The sequence below is a fragment of the Acinonyx jubatus genome, chromosome E1 (assembly GCF_027475565.1).
Source record: "Acinonyx jubatus isolate Ajub_Pintada_27869175 chromosome E1, VMU_Ajub_asm_v1.0, whole genome shotgun sequence".
Taxonomy (NCBI): Eukaryota; Metazoa; Chordata; class Mammalia; order Carnivora; family Felidae; genus Acinonyx; species Acinonyx jubatus.
In genome coordinates this window covers 9,252,471-9,273,074 of record NC_069397.1, presented here as the reverse complement: position 1 = coordinate 9,273,074, position 20,604 = coordinate 9,252,471, and the positions used below count along the sequence as shown (strand labels likewise).

General features: G+C 47.8%; 1 protein-coding gene across 9 annotated transcripts in view; it reads right to left on the bottom strand.

Moving 5' to 3' along the window:
• Nucleotides 1-3,241: 3,241 nt before the first annotated feature.
• CENPV (centromere protein V) overlaps nt 3,242-20,604 on the bottom strand; it is a 46,647-nt gene continuing 29,284 nt past the window's right edge. For 2 of the 9 annotated variants that reach the window (XM_053211487.1, XM_053211488.1), the window contains exons 4-8: nt 14,904-15,002; nt 13,487-13,556; nt 7,269-7,383; nt 6,291-6,380; nt 5,561-5,963 (exon numbers count right to left, since the gene is read on the bottom strand). In XM_053211487.1, coding sequence (XP_053067462.1) covers nt 5,839-5,963; nt 6,291-6,380; nt 7,269-7,383; nt 13,487-13,556; nt 14,904-15,002 — 499 coding nt within the window. In that variant the 3' untranslated portion in view covers nt 5,561-5,838. Of the gene's footprint in view, nt 3,766-5,560; nt 5,964-6,290; nt 6,381-7,268; nt 7,384-9,837; nt 10,090-10,384; nt 10,503-13,486; nt 13,557-14,903; nt 15,003-17,669; nt 18,137-20,604 lie in introns of those variants that run through there. The other 7 variants (XR_008293942.1, XM_027047405.2, XM_027047406.2 and 4 more) reach the window with 7 other exon arrangements.

Genomic DNA, 20,604 nt, shown 5'->3' with positions numbered 1-20,604 from the left:
GCATTCCCCGCTAAACGGATACAAAACTCTGTACAAGGTGAATAAATAAATTGGACACCAAACATATGTAGTACATGTAAGTTTTAATTTAGAAATCTATATGTTTACATGTTATATACATATGTATAAATTCCCTTCTTACAAAGTTAATATAAAAAGTTAATATAGTTGCAGTCAGAATCTTACTGGGTTCTCTCTGGGCCTCAACAAAATTATCTGAAAAGTATATTAGATGCAAAAATGTCCAAGGATAGCCAAAATATAAATATTAAAAGGGAAAGAAATATGAGACCTGCATTTCTATATATTAAAACATATAAACCCACTGCAATCAAAAGATATAGAGGTGAAGGAGTAAACCAATGTTGAACAGAAGAAAAAATCTGGACATAGATCCAAATTATATGAGAATCACTCTATGATGTTGACATTTTAATTCAGCGAGAAAGGATTTTATAAATGTGTATGGTTGGTCAGGCATTTGGAAGAAAATAAAACCTCCCTACCTTATACCAAATACAAAAATATATTCTAGATGAATTATAGATTTACATGCAAAAATCGAAACAATGTTGTTTATAGAGAGCACCTGCATGGCTCAGTCGGTTCAGCATCCAACCCGATTTCGGCTCAGGTCATGATCATAGGGTCATGGTTGAGCCCCACATCATGCTCCGTGCTGGGCACTGGGCGTGGGGCTTGCTTGGAATTCTCTTTCTTTCTCTGTGCCTCTGCTCTCTCTCCCTCTCTCTCTCTCAAAAAAAAATTATCTATATCCATATCTATATCTATCTATATATATATGTATCATATCATATATATACATATCATTTGGGAAATTTGGGAGACTAAATGCACATATACCTTGGAGCAGGGCAGTTCTTTACCAAGCCAGCCTGGAAACTATGTAAAGGAAAAGACAGATATTTCACAACAAAAATTTTATGTATTTATTTTTAATATTTATTTATTTTTGAGAGAGAGCGAGAGAGCATGGGGGAGGGGCAGAGAGAGAGAATCTTAATCAGGCTCTGCAGCTGTCAGCACAGAGCCCAACACATGGCTCGACCTCACAAATCAGGAGATCATGACCTGAGCTGAAATCAAGAGCTTGACGCTTAACCAACTGAGCACCCAGGCGCCCCCACAACAAAAAAGTTTTAAATGTTATTAGCAGGCGAATCCAAATGGCCAATAAACAACTCTTTAGCCTAAGCAGTAGCCAGAGCATGCAAATTAAAGCAAGAATGAAAGTCCATTTTTCACTGAAGGTGCTGATTGGAATAGGGTGGGAGGGGTTTCCAGTGAGGAAGATGAAGACTGCAGATGACATGAATAGGTATTTCTCTCTCTCTCTCTCTTTCACACACACAATAAATGGGAAAAAAATAAATCACAGTAATAATAAATACAAATTAATGTTTTTAATGTTTATTTATTTTTGAGAAAGAGAGAGACAGAGCGTGAGCAGGGGAGGGGCAGAGGGAGAGGGAGACACAGAATCCGAAGCAGGCTCCAGGCTCTGAGCTGTCAGCACAGAGCCCAATGCGGGGCTCGAATCCACAAGCTGTGAGACCATGACCTGAGCTGAAGGTGCCCCAAGAAATAAAAATTAAAAGAAAATGTCACTTTTCATGTATCTAATTTGCAAAGATTTCTATAAATAATAACGCCTAGTGTTCTGTAGGTGAGGGTATGAACACATATATGCTGCCGGAGGAAACACAAGATAGTGGAACCTTCTGGAAATCGATATATCAAAAAACTTGCATATGTATGTATCCCTGGACTCTGCAATTCCATGTGTATGCATTTATTCTCAAGAACTAGAAACTGGGAGGCACCTGTGGGGCTCAGTCGGTTAAGAATTTGACTCTTGGTTTCTGCTCAGGTCATGATCTTGCATGGCAGGGGCTCTCACGGGTCAGGCTCTGCACTGGCAGTGTGGAGCCTGCTTGGGATTCTCTCTCCCCCTTCCTCTCTGCTCCTCCCCACCCCCCATGCTGTCTCTGTCTCTCTCAAAGTAAATACATAACTTAAAAAAAAATAAAAGAAATAGAAACTGCTACAACCATGGATAGATAGATGTTTGATGGGTAGCGCTGATCAGGGGGAAATACAGCAGTGATCTCCTAACTATGATTTTTCAACCATATATATACATATATATTCAGGTGAAAAAAATATATATATATACATATGAGAGAGAGTATGCATGAATGAGGGGGACGGGCAGAGGAAGAGAAAGAATCCAAAACATGGATTCTTGGCCCCATGCCCAGGACAGAGCTTGATGGGGGCTCCAGCCCATGACCCTGAGATCATGACCTGAGCCAAAGAATCAGATCTGACCCTCAGATCATGACCTGAGATCATGACCTGACTGAGCCACCGAGGCACCCCTTAATAATAACATATGTTTGAGTGCTAATATATATATTCTAAAACATCCACAGAAAATAAATTTTAAAAGGATACATTAAAATCCCAACATCTTCTTCCCACATACCAACAGAGCATTTTCTGGAGGGTACTTACCTTACCCTGGAGACCACCTATCTCGTCTGTTGGTGGTAAAAAGCATCAGGGCGTAAGGTCAGTGAATTCTGTGAAAAGTGACCCTTGTGTCAAACCTCATGGAGAGACAAGACAGAACGGGATGGAACAGTCACCAGAACTAGAGAATGTTTATGTTCTTGGGACCACAAGAGGTTGGGGAACAAAAATAGAGCTCTAGCTTGATCAGAGGTCTTGGTCTTGCTCACGGTCAAGGCCGAATCCTGCATGTACCCCCCGTGCCGTTCTCACCCCTGCCAGTGGGGCTCCCGCCCCATGCTGATATTATAAGAAAAATCCACACGGAAGTGGAGTCGACAGTAATTAAAAGCTGAATAACATGTGATCTAATTAAGTGCACGTGGGAAAAGGTCTGAGGCGTTTGGAAGAGGCAAGGTCATAAAGGAAAGAATTCTAGTGATCTGCAATGGCAAGTTCTTGCAGCCTCTAGAACCATTTCCTTCCTCTATTGAACGCAGAACATAGACAACAAAGATCCTCAAATACACAAATATAGAAAGATGCACGGAAAAGGATGTTTATTGCCAATACTCACCAAAAGGAAAAGCAGAAAACCCAACTTTCCATGAAAAAAAAAAAAGGTTAAATAAACAATATCCATTCTGTGCAATTCTTTTTACTATTAATATTTTTGATGTTTTTTTAATTTTTGAGAGACAGAGAAAGAGAGAGAGACAGAGTGTGAGTGGGAGAGAGAGACACAGAATCTGAAGCAGGTTCCAGGCTCTGAGCTGTCAGCACAGACCCCGACGCGGGGCTCGAACTCACGGACCGCGAGATCATGACCTGAGCCGAAGTCAGATGCTTAACCCACTGAGCCACCCAGGCGCCCCCCTTCTGTGCAATTCTATGTCACAGTCAATAATGAGGATATGTATATTGATATGAAGAGGTCAAGATATCCTTAAAAATGCAAGCTGCAGAAAAGGTGCAGTGTGGCGCCACTGATGTTTTGCAGGATACACAAAATTATGTTTCTATATAACATTGCAATAGGAAGGGTAGATCAGGCACTCATGTTTTACCTGTGTAATTTCTTACCAGCGCCTTCCAGCCTTACAGTGAACATGCTGTCCGCCAGCCTGGAAGAGGTGGTGAGCCTACGGAACACCAGTCCCTCTGCATTTCCTCTCCCTGTTCCTTCTCCCGGTCTAGTCTCCCTCACGAGTCACTTCATGATTAATCTCCCTAGACAAAGAGCAAATGTTTATTAAGCATGTGCCGTTATGAATATACTCAGGATTTGGTAACGAAAGGAGTGCTCTAGGAAAGTTGATCTGATTACAACAAGCAGCAATGTGAAGCGAGGCGGGTCGGGGGACAGGGGAACCAGTCAAGAGACTCCGTAACGGGCCAGGCATTACTCATCCTGTTCAAAGCTGTTTGGGGGTTCCCAATGACAATAAAATAAAGGCCAAATTCCTGAGCTTAATATCCAACACTGTCCACAGGCTGGCTTCCAACATGTTTTTCTGATTCCTTCTATTACTTCCTCCCATTGGAAGCCTCCAGTCCAGTCTGGCTTTACTCTGGGTCCCTACCTCTGTTCACACAGTTACTTTTCCATTCTACCTTCCTAAATGTTGCTTCATTTAAAAATACAGACTCAGTTGGGGCGCCTGGGTGGCTTAGTTGGTTCAGTGACCGACTTCGGCTCAGGTCATGATCTTGCGGTTTGTGAGTTCGAGCCCCGCGTCGGGCTCTGTGCTGACAGCTCAGAGCCTGGAGCCTACCTCGGATTCTGTGTCTCCCCCTGTCTCTACCCCTCCCCTGCTCACGCTCTGTGTCTGTCTCTCAATAATACACTTGATCTTAGCCAAAAGGCCGAGAAGCGATGTCTCTCAATAATAAATAAACGTTTTAAAAAAAAATACAGACCCAGGGTGCCTGGGTGGCTCAGTCGGTTAAGCGTCCGACTTTGGCTCAGGTCATATCTCACAGTTTGTGAGTTTAAGCCCCACACTGAGCTCTGTGCTGTCAGGACAGAGACTGCTTCAGATCTTTTGTCCCCCTCTATCTCTGCCCCCCACCCCACTCATGCTCTCTCTTTCAAACATAAGCATTTAAGAAATTGTAAATAGGGGCACCTGGGTGGCTCACTCGGTTGGGCATTCGGCTTCAGCTCAGGTCATGATCTCACAGTTCGTGAGTTCAAGCCCCACGTCAGGCTCTGTGCTGACAACTCAGAGCCTGGAGCCTGCTTTGGATTCTGTGTCTCCCTCTCTCTCTGCCCCTACCCGGCTCACATGGTCTCTCTCTCAGAAATAAATATTTTAAAAAGTTGTAAATAAACAGTAATACATACATGTGTATGTGTGTATATATGTGTGTGTGTGTGTATATACGTATATATATGTGTATACACACACATATATGTGTATATATGTGTGTACAGACACACATATATATGTATATATGTGTGTACACACACACATATATAAACACACACACACATATACATATATAGAGAGAGAGATTCAAAGTTGCTCTTTAATGTGTAGAGAGATTCAGTTTTGCCTGATGAAAAGTTCTGGAAATTGGTTGCACAACAACGTGAATGGACTTAACACTGCTAAACTGGACACTTGAAAATGATTAAAATGGTCGATTTCATGTTATGGGTACTTTACCCCAATTAAAAAAAAAAAAAGAAATCAGGGGTGCCTCAGTGGCTCAGTTGGTTGAGCATTCAACTCTTGGTTTCAGCTCAGGTCATGAACTTGTGGTTTCATGAGTTTGAGCCCATCACACTCTGCACTGGCAGGGTGGAGCCTGCTTGGGATTCTCTCTCTCTCCCCCCCCCCTGCTCCTTCCCCACTTGTGCTGTCTCTCTCTCAAATAAATAAATTAAGGAAAAAAAAAAAGATTCTCTCTCTCCTTCTGCCCCTCCCCCCTTCTAAAATAATCAATCAATCTGCTATTAAATGACTGGCCTCAGAAGCAAAATCAAAGTGCAAAGACAATGATAAACCGCGGCAACTGCTTTCATGTTAAAAATATTTATTTTTCTAAAAGATCACACAAAAGTTGAGAAGAGAAAGGATACCAACTAGCCTACACCAAAATCTGGGCTGAGGAAGGACAAAGAGCTGCCTAAAGAAACCAGTAGCTGGAGCGAACTGCGAACATCCAGATGGCCGCTGGCCAACGGAGCCGGTGGCCCCAGTCAGCCACATTCACGAGCACCACCGAGGTGCAGCGGGGACAGCAAAGCTGCTGGCCCCCATCGTTCCTCCTTTTCAGGAAGGGCGAAGCAGGAGCTCACTCTTTAGACATGTTCTTGATGGTCTTGTGCTCCTTCATGGCCTTTTCCCAATCGGTGCCATTGAATTCCTCAATGACCACACTCCGCACGGTGCCCTCATCTAGGCAATGGGGGGCGATTCCTAGGGGAGGTGACACAGAAAAAGCAAGGTCCCAGGGGTGAATGACAGCAGGTACTGTGCTGGCTCTTGGACAAACCCACACCCACAAGCGTCGCCGTACCGCCGATCCGTGTATCAACAGCGACACACTGGTAAAGCTTGGCTTTCCTCACCTCTCAGATGGGGACCAGACTTCCTAAACCAGGGATGCCAAGGTTGGATACCATTCGGTGCCACGCCGAGAGTACAAAGATTCAAGCCTAGAACCATCTGACTGGCAGCCTGAAGAATCCACAGGCCTCTTCCAGGGTTTAGATAGAACTTCCTAAGCATTAAACACCTGCCCACCTTTATAGGATCTTGTACCTTCCGAAAGCCTTTCTTGATTAAGGCAGGCAGGAAGGCCTCTCCACGGGACAGATGAGGAACAAACGGGAGCTGGTGAACAAATGGGGCGGGGAGGACAAGGATGCTGTCACACCCCGCCCCCAACCATAAGGCACAAAACCCCGCCACGGTCACAGCGGCCCCACCACAGCTCTGGAGGGCACCAGATCCCAAGGAACACCTGCTGCTTCCCACTCAACTCACACTGCATTTGCGGAAGTGTCCCAAGCTTGCTTCCTCTCCTCAGACCCTAACTGCACCTGAAGAGGGGCTTGGGGATTCTGCTGTGTGTGTTTGAAACAAACGGAGTATTTTAATTTTTTAACATTTTTATTTATTTTTGAGAGATAGAAGACTAAACGTTGAGTGGGGGAGGGGCAGGGAGGGAGACAAAGAATCCGAAGCAGGCTCCAGGCTCCGAGCTGTCAGCACAGAGCCCGACGTGGGGCTTGAACTCACAGACAGAGCTGGAGTCGGACGCTGAACCAACTGAGCCACCCAGGCGCCCCAAACGGAGTAATTTTTTAAATGGCATTATCAATCCTCCACATTCTTGCCTCCTTCACTCCCTTAACCATCACGGGTGTTAAAATTCCCTCCCCTCCCCACCCCCCGGCCCCAACCCCGGCCTGTCTCCTCTTCTCTGTCCACCCTTTAATGTCAGCCCCAGTGACACGCAGCTCTGGCAGAGCCGGCCCAGGAAGGTTTCTGGGCGAATGACCAGACCCAACCTTCTATGCCATCATTTGAGGAAAAAAAAAAAAAAAAGAACCTTGGCTGAAAGTGCCCTGTTCTTCCATAAGACGCGTGTGGAAGCGCCCAGCCAAGCAAGAGGCAAGCCAAATAGGCCAGCGTTGACCTGGAGCAGCCCCACGGCACGTCTCCGTGTCCTCCCACCCCCACCCCGCCCTGGGCTGGCGGCCCATTCCCTTCACTTACCGAAGCCTCCAGGGTTCGAGCGGGGAGTGTAAAAGCTCTGAACGCCGCATCTCTTACAGAACGTGTGCTGCGCCTTGTGCGTGTTGAACGTGTATGTGGTTATACTCTCTGCTCCCTAAGCAAGAACAGGCAAAATAGATGTTCTCCTTTTACAAAGAGGTGGGTTTTTTTTTTTTTTTTTGGTTTTTTTGGTCATCAAAAAAAATTAAATCTTTTAAAAGGCTCAATGCGGGGGGCGGGGGGGGAAGCCCTTTTGTAGGGCTTTCGGGATTATGAGGACATGTCCAATGTCCCGCAGAGACTGGAGGCGGCTCTGGGACAAGGGCCCACCTACGCCGCCCAGAGACACGTCGGCCTGAGCGTGGCAGCTCACGGCTTCTCTTTGTCAAGTGCGTTGCCGAACAACTCAGCCTCAAGCGGTCCCGGATCCACGGCAAGACAGCACGTCCCGTCAATGTCAGGAAGAGAAAATGCCTGCCTTCCAGGCCTAAAAGGCTCACCCCAGAGACTGGCTCTCCCGGTCCCCAAACAGCACTGCTCGAGATCTTAAGACAAGTGTTGATTTTACTGGAGTTCATCTACTAAGGACAAACTAGGAAAAGAATATTTGCCAGACATCACGGTCAAAGGGCTAATTTCCTTAATGGATAATACAAACGGGAAACTGGGCAGAAGGACACGAAACCGGGCAAACAGAGAAAAGGGGAAGCAAATCCCTCTGCCACCTATGAAATGATATTCGCGCTCATAAACTGCAAGGTTATTTTTTTCACTGGCAGGTGGGCCAAAATAAAAGTTGGTTAACTTGGTACACGCGCTCTCACATACCAGCCATGGGGACGTACATTGCTAAAATTTGGCAACATCTACCAAAATTGAAAAACACATCCTTTAGCACAGAAATTCCACTTCTAGAACTTTATCCTGCCGTCAAAATTCCACGTCCGTCCAACGGTACGTACGCAGAAACTACAGCACTGTTGAAAACAAGGCTGCAGATAACTGGAAAAACAGAACGGCCGCCAACAGAACACTGGTCACAGCAATGATGGACACCCATGAAGCGGGGACACTGCAACTTTTAGAAAGAGTGAGACACTTCTACTTCCAAATACTAACATGGAACAAACTCCAAGGTCGAACATTAATTGAGAAACGAGGTATGAAATAACTTGTGTAGTAGCTTATCGTTTCCATTTTATTACCCTATTTGTTTGTGTACGTATGTATTTATTTGACCATTTCTGTTGTTTTCTTTTAACGTTTATTTTGGAGAGAGAGACAGAGCCAGACAGAGCACGAGCATGGGAGGGGCAGAGAGAGAGGAGACACAGAATCCGAAGCAGGCTCCGGGCTCTGAGCCGTCAGCACAGAGCCCGACGTGGGGCTCGAACCCACGAACCGTGAGATCATGGCCTGAGCTGAAACCAAGAGTCAGCTGCTTAACCCACTGAGCTGGCCCCCCTCCCAACGTGCTCCTCTTAACCTGACCTCTCAGTACCAGTCCTTCTGTTGTGAAACCGGTTGTCTGAGGACACCACACTCGACCGACTCTCCTCCGTCCCCCGGTGGCCATCCTTCTCAGGCCCCTCCGCCCAAGCCTCTGAGCGTCGGCGACCCAGTCTCACAGTTCGATGCTTCAGCAGCGGCAACTCCGCTCGCTGTCAACTCCAGACCGGCGCACCCAGCTGCCCACTTCCATCTCCGTCTCGGTGAACGTCCACCCCGTCCTCAGTTGGGACTTTTCCGAGAAAGAACCCCCGCGGCCAGCGCTCACGCACGCCTGCTCCTCCCCCGGGAGCTGGCCTCGCCATCGCCGCGCTGCTGCTCGGGGCCCACAGCGTGGATGTGACTCGGATGCCTCTTTCCCCCTTCTCCACGTCCACCCTTTGTCCAACCCCGTTCACCCTTCCCCTGAAGCGGTGGCTCTCCGAGTGTGGTCCCAGGCGCAAGAAAGGTCAATTCTTGGGCCTCCCCTCCCAGCCCTATGGCGATCTCCTTTAACATGCCCTCTGGCTGACCCTGCACGCCCTGAAGCTTGAGAGCCACCGCTGGGAAATAAACCCCAAATATCTGTTTTCCTTCTGTCGCCATGACTACCACCCCAACCCAAGCTCCCGTCACCTCTCCCTTGCCCCCCCCCCCCAGCAACCTCCTGGCTGCCTCCCTGTCTCCGTGCTTACCCCCTCACAATCCATTCCCCACACAGCAGCCAAAGCGAGCTTTGAAATCGTCCAAGCGGGCCTTGTCACCACCCTGCTCGAAACCCTCCACGGCCTTCACAGTGTCTCCTTGTCTGGTCCCGTTTCTGTCCCTGATGCCATCTGGGTCCGCTCCTTCACCTGCACCCCACAGAGCACCCGTCTGGCCGCTGTTCGGCTCCTTAGACGTGCCAAGCACGTGCCCCTCTGCGACAAGCATTCCCTTTGCCTGGGACACTCTTCCAGCCCCGGCCCCCCCAACGTCTTCGCCATGTAAACCCCAGCCAGACCTTCCCTAAGCGATCTACACTAGCCACCCAGCAACCTTCTATTACATTGCTCTATTTTAACTTTCCACATGGCCTTACTGGACTTTTTCTTATTTATATGTCTGCCCACCTAAAACACATAAACTAAGAGAACAAGGGCCTTGTCTGTCGAGTTGGCCGCTGGGTTTCAGTGGGTTGGTGCTGGGCCATGCGGGGTGTCCCAGAAATACTTGTTGAATGAAGAGGTTTTGCACTTAATTAAAAATCAAACAAACAGAAAATCACTCCTTCCACAGGCTGGGGCTGAGTATGTTGCTCTAGGGCACCAGGAAAATGCAGCGAGCAGCAGGCCTAAGGAGGAAAAAAGTATCAATTCCAAGACCCAAGAGCCAATGGCTGTACCTGCTGACGCCTTCGGGAACCATCTGTCACAGGTGCTCAGGGACGAAGCTGAACTGGGGCCACCGCCTCCAGCAGGCTTCCGAGGAGAGCACAGTGGCATTCTCCGGGTTTACGGGAAAGACAGAGAAGTGTGCTGCCCGGGCGTGCCCCTCCTCCCCCGGGCGCCCCCACAAAGGATCAAGGGGCAAACAAAGAAAAGGAGACAAATAAGCCCCAAGCATGTGGGATTAAAAATCTCACTAACCAGGAAAGACCATCACTCATTCATTCATTCACTCAGGTTTTCCTCCCAGACCCTGAGGGCCTGTTCGATGCCACGCCCACAAGACCGGAAGCTGACAAAAGGTGGCACTTGGGAGCCCCTAATCAAGGAGACAGACATGGAAACACAGTATTCCACCAAAGCACAGAGAAGTCTGTCAGACCACAGGAGGGGCAACGGGAACCGAGGGAGCAACTGAATCCCCATCCTACCCCGTATTAGCACCGGTGTGCCAAAGCCTTTTTCAAAAAGGTTATATTCTTTGACCAGAGATTTTATTTCTAAGAGAATTGATCCTAAAGGAATTGCTAAATTACCAAAGGTTTATACACGGGGAGGTTCATCACAGTGTTGTTTGTAACTGAGGGCAAAACTGCACTCAACCTAGAAGTTCAAATACAGGAAACTGCTTATGGTACATTCACATAACAAAGTATGCTGCAAATACAGGAATGGCAGTATAGATGCATTAGGAAATGATTGGGTGGGGGGAGACATTCAGGGGCTGAAGGACAATGGAGGGAAGATCTACTTGTGTGCCTTTCAAAACCCCCACCCAGCACAAAAGAGTTCCCCAAAATAGTAAAGTTAAAAAGTGTTTAAATCAGCAAGATCCATCAACATGCTGCCTACAAGAGACTCACTTCAGACCTAAGGACACATGTAGAAGGAAAGTGAAGGGACAAAAAAACATTTACTATGCAAATGGAAGCAAAAAGAAAGCTGGAGTAGCAAGACTTCCATCAGAAAAAACAGACTTTAAAACAAAGAGACGGGGCGCGCCTGGGTGGCTCAGTCGGTTAAGTGTCCAACTTCAGCTCAGGTCATGATCTCGCGGTTTGTGAGTTCGAGCCCCACGTGGGGCTCTGCCAGGAGCCTGCTTCAGATTCTGTGTCTCCCTCTCTCTCCCTGCCCCTCCCCCGCTCATGCTCACACACACTCTCTCTCTCTCATAAACATTTAAGAAAATAAAAGTTTTAAAACAAAGAGACAAAGACACTACAAAATGATAAAGGGAACGATCCAACGGAGTGTAAATAATTGTAAATATCTATGGACCCAACCTGAAAGCACCTAAATTCATCAAGCAACTATTCACAGACATAAAGAAACGGACGGTAATAACAATCATAGGAGGGGCCTTCACGCCCCCACTTATGTCAATGGATAGATCACTTGGACAGAAAATCAACAAGGAAACAGTGCCTTTCAAAAATCATTTGAGCATATGGCACTGAGTCTACTTCTGAGCCTCTATTCCTTTCTATTGATCCACATCTCTGACCATGTAACACTACCTTGATGACTACGTCTACACAATAAGCCTTCGTGGCAAGCGGAGTTACTTTGTTCCACTTCACTGTTCTCTGTGGAGATTGGTTTTAGGTATTTTAGGGCCTGTGTGTTTCCCAATAAATTTTATAGTTAATCTTGCGTCTGCAAAAGCCCTCCTGGGGTTTTGACAGAAATTGCATTAAACCTACAGGCAGGCGGGGTGGGGAGAATGAACATCAATACTATGTTGCCATCCACAGACACATGGTGTCTGTCCACTTATCCAGTTCTTCTCAATAACTTCATCAACCTTCTATGATATTCAGGACACAGATCAGGGAAGCATTTTGTTAACTGAACACCTAAGTATTTAACTTTCTTTGCATTACTTCAAATTGTATGATGGTCTCAATTTGTTTCTTAATGTCCATTATTTGTATTGGAAATGCACTTGATTTTAAAAACTGGGATATAATTCACACACCATAAAATTCACCATTTTAATGTTTATTGCTGCATTATTTACAATAGCCAAAATATGGAAACAACCTAAGCGTCCACTGATGAGTGAATGGATAAAGAGGTACGATGTACAGACACACACACACAGACAAACACACACACACGATGGAATACTATTCAGCCATTAAAAAGAATGAAATCTTGCCATTTGCGACAGCATGGATGGACCTTAAGGGAATTATGGTAATTGAAATAAGTCAGAGAAAGACAAATACTGTATAATCCCATTTACATGCAGAATTTAAAAACAAAACAAAAAACTAAGCTTAAGAGAACAGCCAGGTGGTTGGCAGAGGCAAGGGGGTGGGTGGTCAAAATGGGCGAAGGAGATCAAAAGCTACGAACTTTTGTTTACAAATAGGCCTGGAAATGTAACGCACAGCATGGTGACTATAGTTAACGATGCTGCTGCTGTGTAATTGAAAGCTGCTAAGAGAAGAAATCTTAAAAGTCCTCATCACAAGACGGGGCACCTGGGTGGCTCAGTCAGTTAAGCATCTGACTTCAGCTCAGGTCATGATCTCGTGGTCCGTGAGTTCGAGCCCTGCATTGGGCTCTGTGCTGACGGCTCGGAGCCTGGAGCCTGCTTCCGATTCTGTGTCTCCCTCTCTCTCTGCCCCTCCCCTGCTCATGCTCTGTCTCTCTCTCTCTCAAAAATAAATAAAACATTTAAAAAAATTAAAAAAAAAAAGTCCTCACCAGAAGAAAAAAAATATTCTGTATGGGCGGTGACAGATGTTAACTAGACTAACTGTGCTGACCATTTTGCAATATATGCAAATATTGAATCATTATGATGTACTCCTAAAACTAATGTTATATATCAACTATACCTCAACAGAAATTTTAATTCATCATTAAACAAAGTTTTTAAGTCATATATTTTTCATGGGGAAATGATAAAAGTTGGTTATACAACAGAAAAAAAAGATAAAATCCTACTCTGATAACATATACAATATTATTATTTAGTTGTATTTACCCACATAGAAAATAATGCACGAGGATATATACCCAAATGTAACAGTAGTTACCTTTGGTTGATGGGATGTGGGTAACCGTATTTATCTTTTGATTCTATTTTTAATGTTTCTACAGTCACATCAAACCTTCATCCAAAATCTCAAGGGGGAAAATAATATAGCCTTGTAGAAATACACGTGAAACCTGGGGTGACAAGGAAAATGAAGGCCCCCTGAAGAGGTCCTGCTGTGCTCCCCGAGTCTCGCACTCCACAGGGGACCCGCCGGGAGTCAGGGGCTCCTCCCACCTGCTCTTAGCACTAACCTTCAGGAGCTTGAAGCGAGAAGCTGGGACAATGAAGTGTCTATTCTGTTTCTTCTTGCAAATACTGCAGCTACAAAAAAAAAGAGCAGTTCCCAGATTGTGAAACAAGCACCTGTGCCCTCCGAGTGCCCAAGCACCACCCCCCCCCCCCCACCAGTATGTCCCCAGAGGTGAAGCCCCTGTCAGCACCGTTCAGGGAAAGGGGAGCTCACGCAGATGGACGGGCCACCGGGGGTCTCGGCTCAGCGGTCAAAGCTGCATACCCCTCGGAAAACCGGACCATCACGACCACATTCCTGCTGCCTACCCTCCCACACAACCCCCCCACACACACTCTATTACAGTGAAGGGAACTGCTGGATTCTAGAAACACTTAGAAAACAAATGTCAGGCATGGGTACCATCTTATGCCTCCAGGATCCCCACACCTAAAGCGGACAAGGCGGTTTGGGTTTCCTGCTTCCTCATCTGTCCATCACAGAAAGCCTGGCCTCTGAGTCGGATGAATCCTCGGAATGACCATCTCCGGAATCAAATCTAAATCCCCCTTTTCCGTCCGCCTTTGAGAAAAAGGTCGAATTTCATATAGAATCCTCTAACCAATTGTCCCCACGGTGCTGCTTCTCCAATCTGGACTCCACTGCTAGTGGCCTGGTCGGTTCTCCATGTGAGTAATTCCGTGGTGTTTATGTATCATCCCTATGGGATTCAGGGACTGCACCATCGAGGGGGCAAGAAAGGACCGGATCCCGTTGAACAACTAGTTGCCTGCTAACTATTGGTTCAGAAGTCACAGCCTGTCGTGCCTTTGTTTTATGACCACTGGCCCGGGAAGGTGCTCAAAGCGGGCCCTCCGTGAATCCTGCTGGGACCATCTGCCTCATCCAGAACAGAGCCCGAGGGCCTGGCCCATGGAAGCTGCCAGGTGTGCACAGCCTCCACTCGTATCCCCCCGCTTACCCCCACCTCTAGACTCCTGTGAGGACTGTGCCCAACCAAGGCTTGTCATTCTGTGCCCAGCCTGACCTGCCTCCAGCTAACTGCTCCGTGTCAACCCTCCACCAGTACAGTCTGAGGGGTGATGCTGGGAGGCATAAGCCGGGAGGGCCCTGCTCTGTGTCACCCGGGGAATGTACTGTAGGAGTGAGCTCGCTTGTGTGCTCTCTCTCTCTCTCTCTTTCTCACAGAGCAGGCTCGGTTATTTTTAGCTTCCCCCCACGTTTAAAAAAAATATATTACCGAAAACATCTAGTATATACAAAAGGGAAAAAAAAAATAGAAGGAACCCTTACGTACCCATCACCTGAGGCCAACAGCAATGAGCTGGTGGCCAACGCTGTCTCCCGGGTACCCTGACTCCCCAGATGATGTTTTAACTCTCAAGTCCCCGCCAGCAACTCGGGAAGAGAAAACTCACTTGCAGTCAAAGATGTGCAAGTCCGCCGAGGCCCAAACTTCAAAACGAACCGCCCCACAGTGGCAGCCTCCGGTGTGTTTCACCAGGCCCTGGTATTCGCTACGGGAAACAAAAAATCAGAAAGATAAGGAGTTCTGGACAGTCAGGCAGGACCTTATTGCACAGCTCACGCTTTCTCTCTCTCTCTCTTTCTCTCTCTCTCTCTCCCTCCTTGTTGGAAGAAGGAAGCAGGATGGGACAAAAGTCTTCTCTTGAGGAGGTACTGGCAATGCTATAAAAGAAAGGCCTTTTATAAAGGTCTTTTCGATGACCTCTCGTTTAAAAAATTTCTTATATTCTATTAGGTCGCAAAAATAAAACATTCCAATAATATGCACCATGGGACTTGGGTGGAGGATCCTGATCCCACCCACTCAAACATGTGTATTTACATGTCAAAGACCTACCTGGATTTTTTTATTTGTATTTTTTTTTTTTAAATGAGCTAGACACCGGGGAGAGAACAGTGAGATACAGCAGACAAGGCTCCTGGCCCTGGCAACCTTAGGCAGCCATCAAAGAAATGACCCAAGTAGTATTTAAGGGACTGTGGTAGTACAAGCCGCTGGGAAAAAGTAAAACGAGGGGACCTGAATCTGGTAGTTGGGAAAAGGCTTCTTCTGAGAAGAATTCTGGAATGTTTGCTACATTCCCCACCAGTATCTTGCATATACAGGACTCTTTACAGAGCTATACGTACACATTACATTCTTTTTAAGTTTATTTATTTATTTTGAGAGAGAGAGAGCACACGAGTGAGGGAAGGGCAGAGAGACAGTGAGAGAGAGAATTCTGAGCAGGCTCCATACTGTGAGAGCAGAGCCCCATGTGGGGCTTGAACCCACCAACCATGAGATCATGACCTGAGCTGAAACCAAGAGTCAGACACTTAACCAACTGAGTTACCCAGGCGCCCCATATGACATGCTATTTTAATCCTTTTAAAACATATATAAGCCAGGCCCTTAACTGAACTTTATTAAGCTTGATAAGTAACATCAAATTGCACTCCAAAAGGGCTGAACACTTCTCAGCAATGAGAAAACCTTTCACTGTCCCTGCTTGAGCAATAATTACAGGAAAAACAACATGCAGTATTTTGCATTTTTTTGGTTATTCCACGTTTCTTTACAGGTTGAATCAGTGAACTTGTATTTAAAATCTTTTCTGCACATACAAATAACGCTCATTGTAAAAAAAAAAAAAATTAAAACGTTACAACATTTGATAATGTTAAAAAAAGAAAGTCTCCTATAATCTTAACACCCGGAGCCATCCACAGTTAACTATATGCAATAGATTCCTGCAGACTTCTTTCTATAGAATAATATTTTCACAAAACAGTGCGGAGTTAGGCATTCTTTTTGCATGTAAGTTAATTTAGTGAGTTTTGCGTTTTTAAGATAAGCGTACGCACTCAAACCAATCTGACAGGTAAAAACAAAACAAAACGAGCTCCCTTGTCTGTTATCAACATTTTAAAATCATTTTCTTGACCACTTATCAAGTTTGTTTTAAAGTAAAAATTTACTACAAATTTGAGTTTTACATTTCATGGGGTCTTTATAGCCCTTACACCTAGCAATGGGCAGCACATCATCGGGGCTCAAAAATGTTTAATGACGAATGTAAAAAAAAAAAAAATGTTCAGCCTGCAGTCCAAGATGATAAGTCAGAAAGGGAAGCACACAGGTAACCAAATATTTCACCTCCGACAAGACGCACCCTAACCACTTTCTTCTGGATTAAGGACAAAAGAACATTTTTTGATCAAGAAAAGGCGTAACCCTCGGGTTGTTATGCAATTGTTAGGTCGGCCTGGTTTTTCCTGTGGTTTTGACTGCTCTTCGTAATTCATAAAATCACGGACACGGAGCTAGATTATTAGGGTGCTAAAATAGTTCTCTGCAGCACAACTGTCCTACGGGGTAGGGATCCAGATGCTCCGGCAGCCGCTGCCGGAGTTCATAGCTGGTTTCTAACACCACGGACACTCTGAAATCCTCCCCTGGCCCATCCGTCTCAGGTCCTGGGGGTTCTTCTCCCGCTGGAGCAACGCTGGGGGAGCGCGAAGGAGAGCGAGCCACCCAGGGGCATCGAGGCCCCCTCCCTCCGCTTAGGTACCCGCGAAGCCGTCCCGGATGCCGAGCATCTCTTCGCGCGCGCTTCTCTCGGGATCAATTACCCCCTCCCCCGCACTCCGCTCCCTCCCAGGGAGCGCCGGGAACAATAACGGGATCTCGCCTCCCGGTTGGTTCCAAACTATTCCAGCTTTTCTGCCCACCCGCTGGCCTCTCCCTGCCCCCCTCTCTCCAAAAACACGTGCGCAAATATAAAAAGCGACCCGGGGAGGAGCACAAAGTCGTGGTGGGCTTTATCGTCTCCTCGCTGGGAAAGGCCCCCGCACCCTCGGCGCGCCCAGACGAGGGACAACGTCCCGAGCACGATGGCTGTCCCCGGGAAAGACCCTTTGTGTCCCAGGACGCGGCGCGGCTCTTCTCACGCTCCGGGACGCAGTGCCCCGTCAAGGGCCGCACGCCGGCCCCGAGCCAAGCCTCGCGGCCGCGCCACTTAGAGACGCGCCCGGTGCTAGCACCCGGGAACGCGTGGGTCACGGTGCGGGAAAGGACGCGGAGCTGAAAACCTGCCCCGGCCCGCGCCAGCCGCTCTCGCGCTGAGGGCGTCCGCGTGGTGCCGGGTCCCGCGCCCGGCCCCGGCCGCACTCACAAGGTGTCCAGCAGCAGCTTGGCGGCGCCCTCGAAGGTGAGCCTCTGTCGCTTCTGGAACGTCTCCCAGCGCTCCCGCTGGTCGCCCAGGTCGGGCAGCGAGGCAGCGGGAGAGGCGGGGGGGGGCGGCGGCGGCGGCGGTGGCGGCGGGAGCAGAGGCAGCTCCGGCGGCGGCTGCCCGGGGCCCGCCTCCTGGGCCCGCGGCGACGACTGCGTCGGCCGCCGCTTCGCCGACGGCTGCCTCGCCGCCGCCCTGCTCTCGCCCCCGGCCTGGCCCGTGGAGCGCCGGGAGCGGCTGGCGCTGGGGGCCGAGGGGGCGGCCGCGGGGGCCCCGGAGGCTCCCGGCCGCTTCTGCACGCGTGGCTTGGCGGCCGCGCCGCTTCTCGCCCGCCGCATGGCTCCCGCAGCCAGGCGCGCAGGCCTCGCCGCCCGCGCGTCCCCGCCGCCCCGCGCGTCCCCGGGCCGCCCCGCGCGCGTCCCCGTCCGCCAGCCAAGCGACCCGCCCAGGGGGCGCTGCACCCGCGGCCGGGGTCCCGGCCGGTGGCACCTGGCTGCCCCCCTTGCCCCTCCCCCCGCCCCCGGGGCTGCAAGTTACAGCCCCCGCTCTCCCGCCCGCCTCAGGGCCTGCACCTGCCCGCTCCACCCTGCAGGCCTAACGGGACGGCGCCTCGGGCCTCCGCTCGCGACACCCACAGCCCACTGGCACCTGCGGAGGAGCCTCCGTCCCCTCTGATTCCCTACATTCTTGACCTGGAGAGTCCAGGGTCAGCCCTGAATGCACAGCCACATCGGAGCGGCCAGCCTGGGGTAACTCCGTCTCCAAGAGGAGGGCAGTACCTACCTTGCAGGAGCCATCATGCACCTGAAATGAGCTCATGCGTGTAAATGGCCGGGCACCTGCTGTTTGCCAGACAAATAGCAGCTGAAATCGTGGCTCTTAAACTTGGTCTGTCCTGCCAGATTATGAAACAGATTTTTTTTTTAATGTTTATTTGTTTATTTTGAGATAGCGCAAGTTGGGGGGGGGGGTGTAGAGGCAGAGGAAGAGAGAGAGAGATTATCCCAAACAGGCCCCGCACTCCCAACGCAGACCTGTCCCGGGGGCTGGGGCCCACGAACCAAGAGATCATGACTGGAGCGGAAACCAAGAGTCAGACATCCAACTGACTGAGCCACCCAGGCCCCTCAACAGATTGTTTTTTTAAATTTAGTAAATGAATGAACGGCACCAAATCCCACGGTTAGGAGAGCACCAAAGTTTCAAGACACAAATCACAGGAACCACTGATGGCGCCCAGGTATTTGCTAAACCTATTCCTTGCTCTATTTTATTCCTATCTTCAAAGAAATATCATTTTCTTTTACTCATTTTTCTACTGTTTTATTTTCTACTTCCTTAATTTCGACTTTCCTTTTTATTAACACTATTTTTACCTAATTAGTGTAATAGTTCATTGAATTAAATAGTTTATTTTTAGTATTTTTTGGTAACCAAAATATTAATGTTTATTTATTTTTCAGAGACAGAGACAGAGCAGGAGTGGGGGAGGGGAAGAGAGAGAGGGAAACACAGAATCTGAAGCAGAATCTGAAGCAGGCTCCAGGCTCTGAGCTGTCAGCACAGAGCAGGATGCGGGGCTCGAACTTGTGAACCCACAGATCATGACCTGAGGAGAAGTTGGACGCTCAACTGACTGAGCCACCCAGGCACCCCGGTAATCAAAATATTAATGACTATGCATTTTCCTCTGAGTATGGCTTTAACTGTGTCCAATAGAGTTTCATATGAAGTGGGTTTTTTTTTTCTTAAAAATTTCCAAATAATCTATAGTTTCAGTTTTTCCTATTTTCTTTATTGAAGGTATGTATAGTTTATATACAGCAAAATGCAGATATTTTAAAAGCAAAGCCTATGTAACCACCACCAGTTCAAAGATAGAACATTTCCAGCACTCCAGAGAGCTTCTCTCAGGTAAAAGAAAACAGGGGATTCCTATCCTGACTTCTATCACATAGGTTAGTTTTACCTATTCTTGAAATTCATTTTAGAGGGCGCCTGGGTGGCTTAGTCAGTGTCTGACTTTGCCTCAGGTCATGATCTCATGGCTCATCGTTCACAGGTTCGAGCCCCAAGCCCCGTGGGTTCAAGCCCTGGGTTCAAGCCCTGAGCCCCGCATCGGGCTCTGTGCTGACAGCTCAAAGCCTGGAGCCTTCTTTGGATTCTGTGTCTCCCTCTTTCTCTGTCCCTGCTCACATTCTGTCTCTCTCTCGAAAATGAACGTCAACAATTTTTTGAAAAAACGTCTTGTACTCTTTTATGTCTTACATCTTTCACTCAGCATACTGTTCTTGAGAACCATCCATGCTGTTTTGTGTATCAATTGTTTTTTTAATTGCTAGGTAATATTTGACTTCTAAGTACATCGCAGTTTATTCTCCTGTTGATGGACATCTGGGTTGTTTCCAGTTTGGAGGCAGTTACGCAAGAAAGCTGCCATTTACATTCACTCTTGCGTACAAGCCTTTCTGTGAACCCATTTCACTATATACATGGGAGCGGACTTGCTGGGTCATAGGTTATGTTTTTGTAAGAACTGCCGGTTTTGCAGACTGGCTGTCCCATTTTATACTCCACCAGCAATGTAGGAGAGCATCAGTTTACACTCTCACAACATTCAGTATTGTCAGTCTTGTTAATTTTTTTCTTTTTTAATGTTTGTTTATTTTGAGAGAGAGACAGCATCAGCGGGGGAGGGGCAGAGAGAGAGGAGAGAACCCCAGGCAGGCTCTGCTCTGTCAGCACAGAGTCCGGTGCAGGGTTCAAACTCAGGGAATATCTAGTTGTTGATCTACTTAGCTATCCTTACACCAAGTCCCCTCTGTCTCACTTGGCTTAGTCTCGAAATCAGAGGAAGCCCTCCAGATTTGGTCTTCTC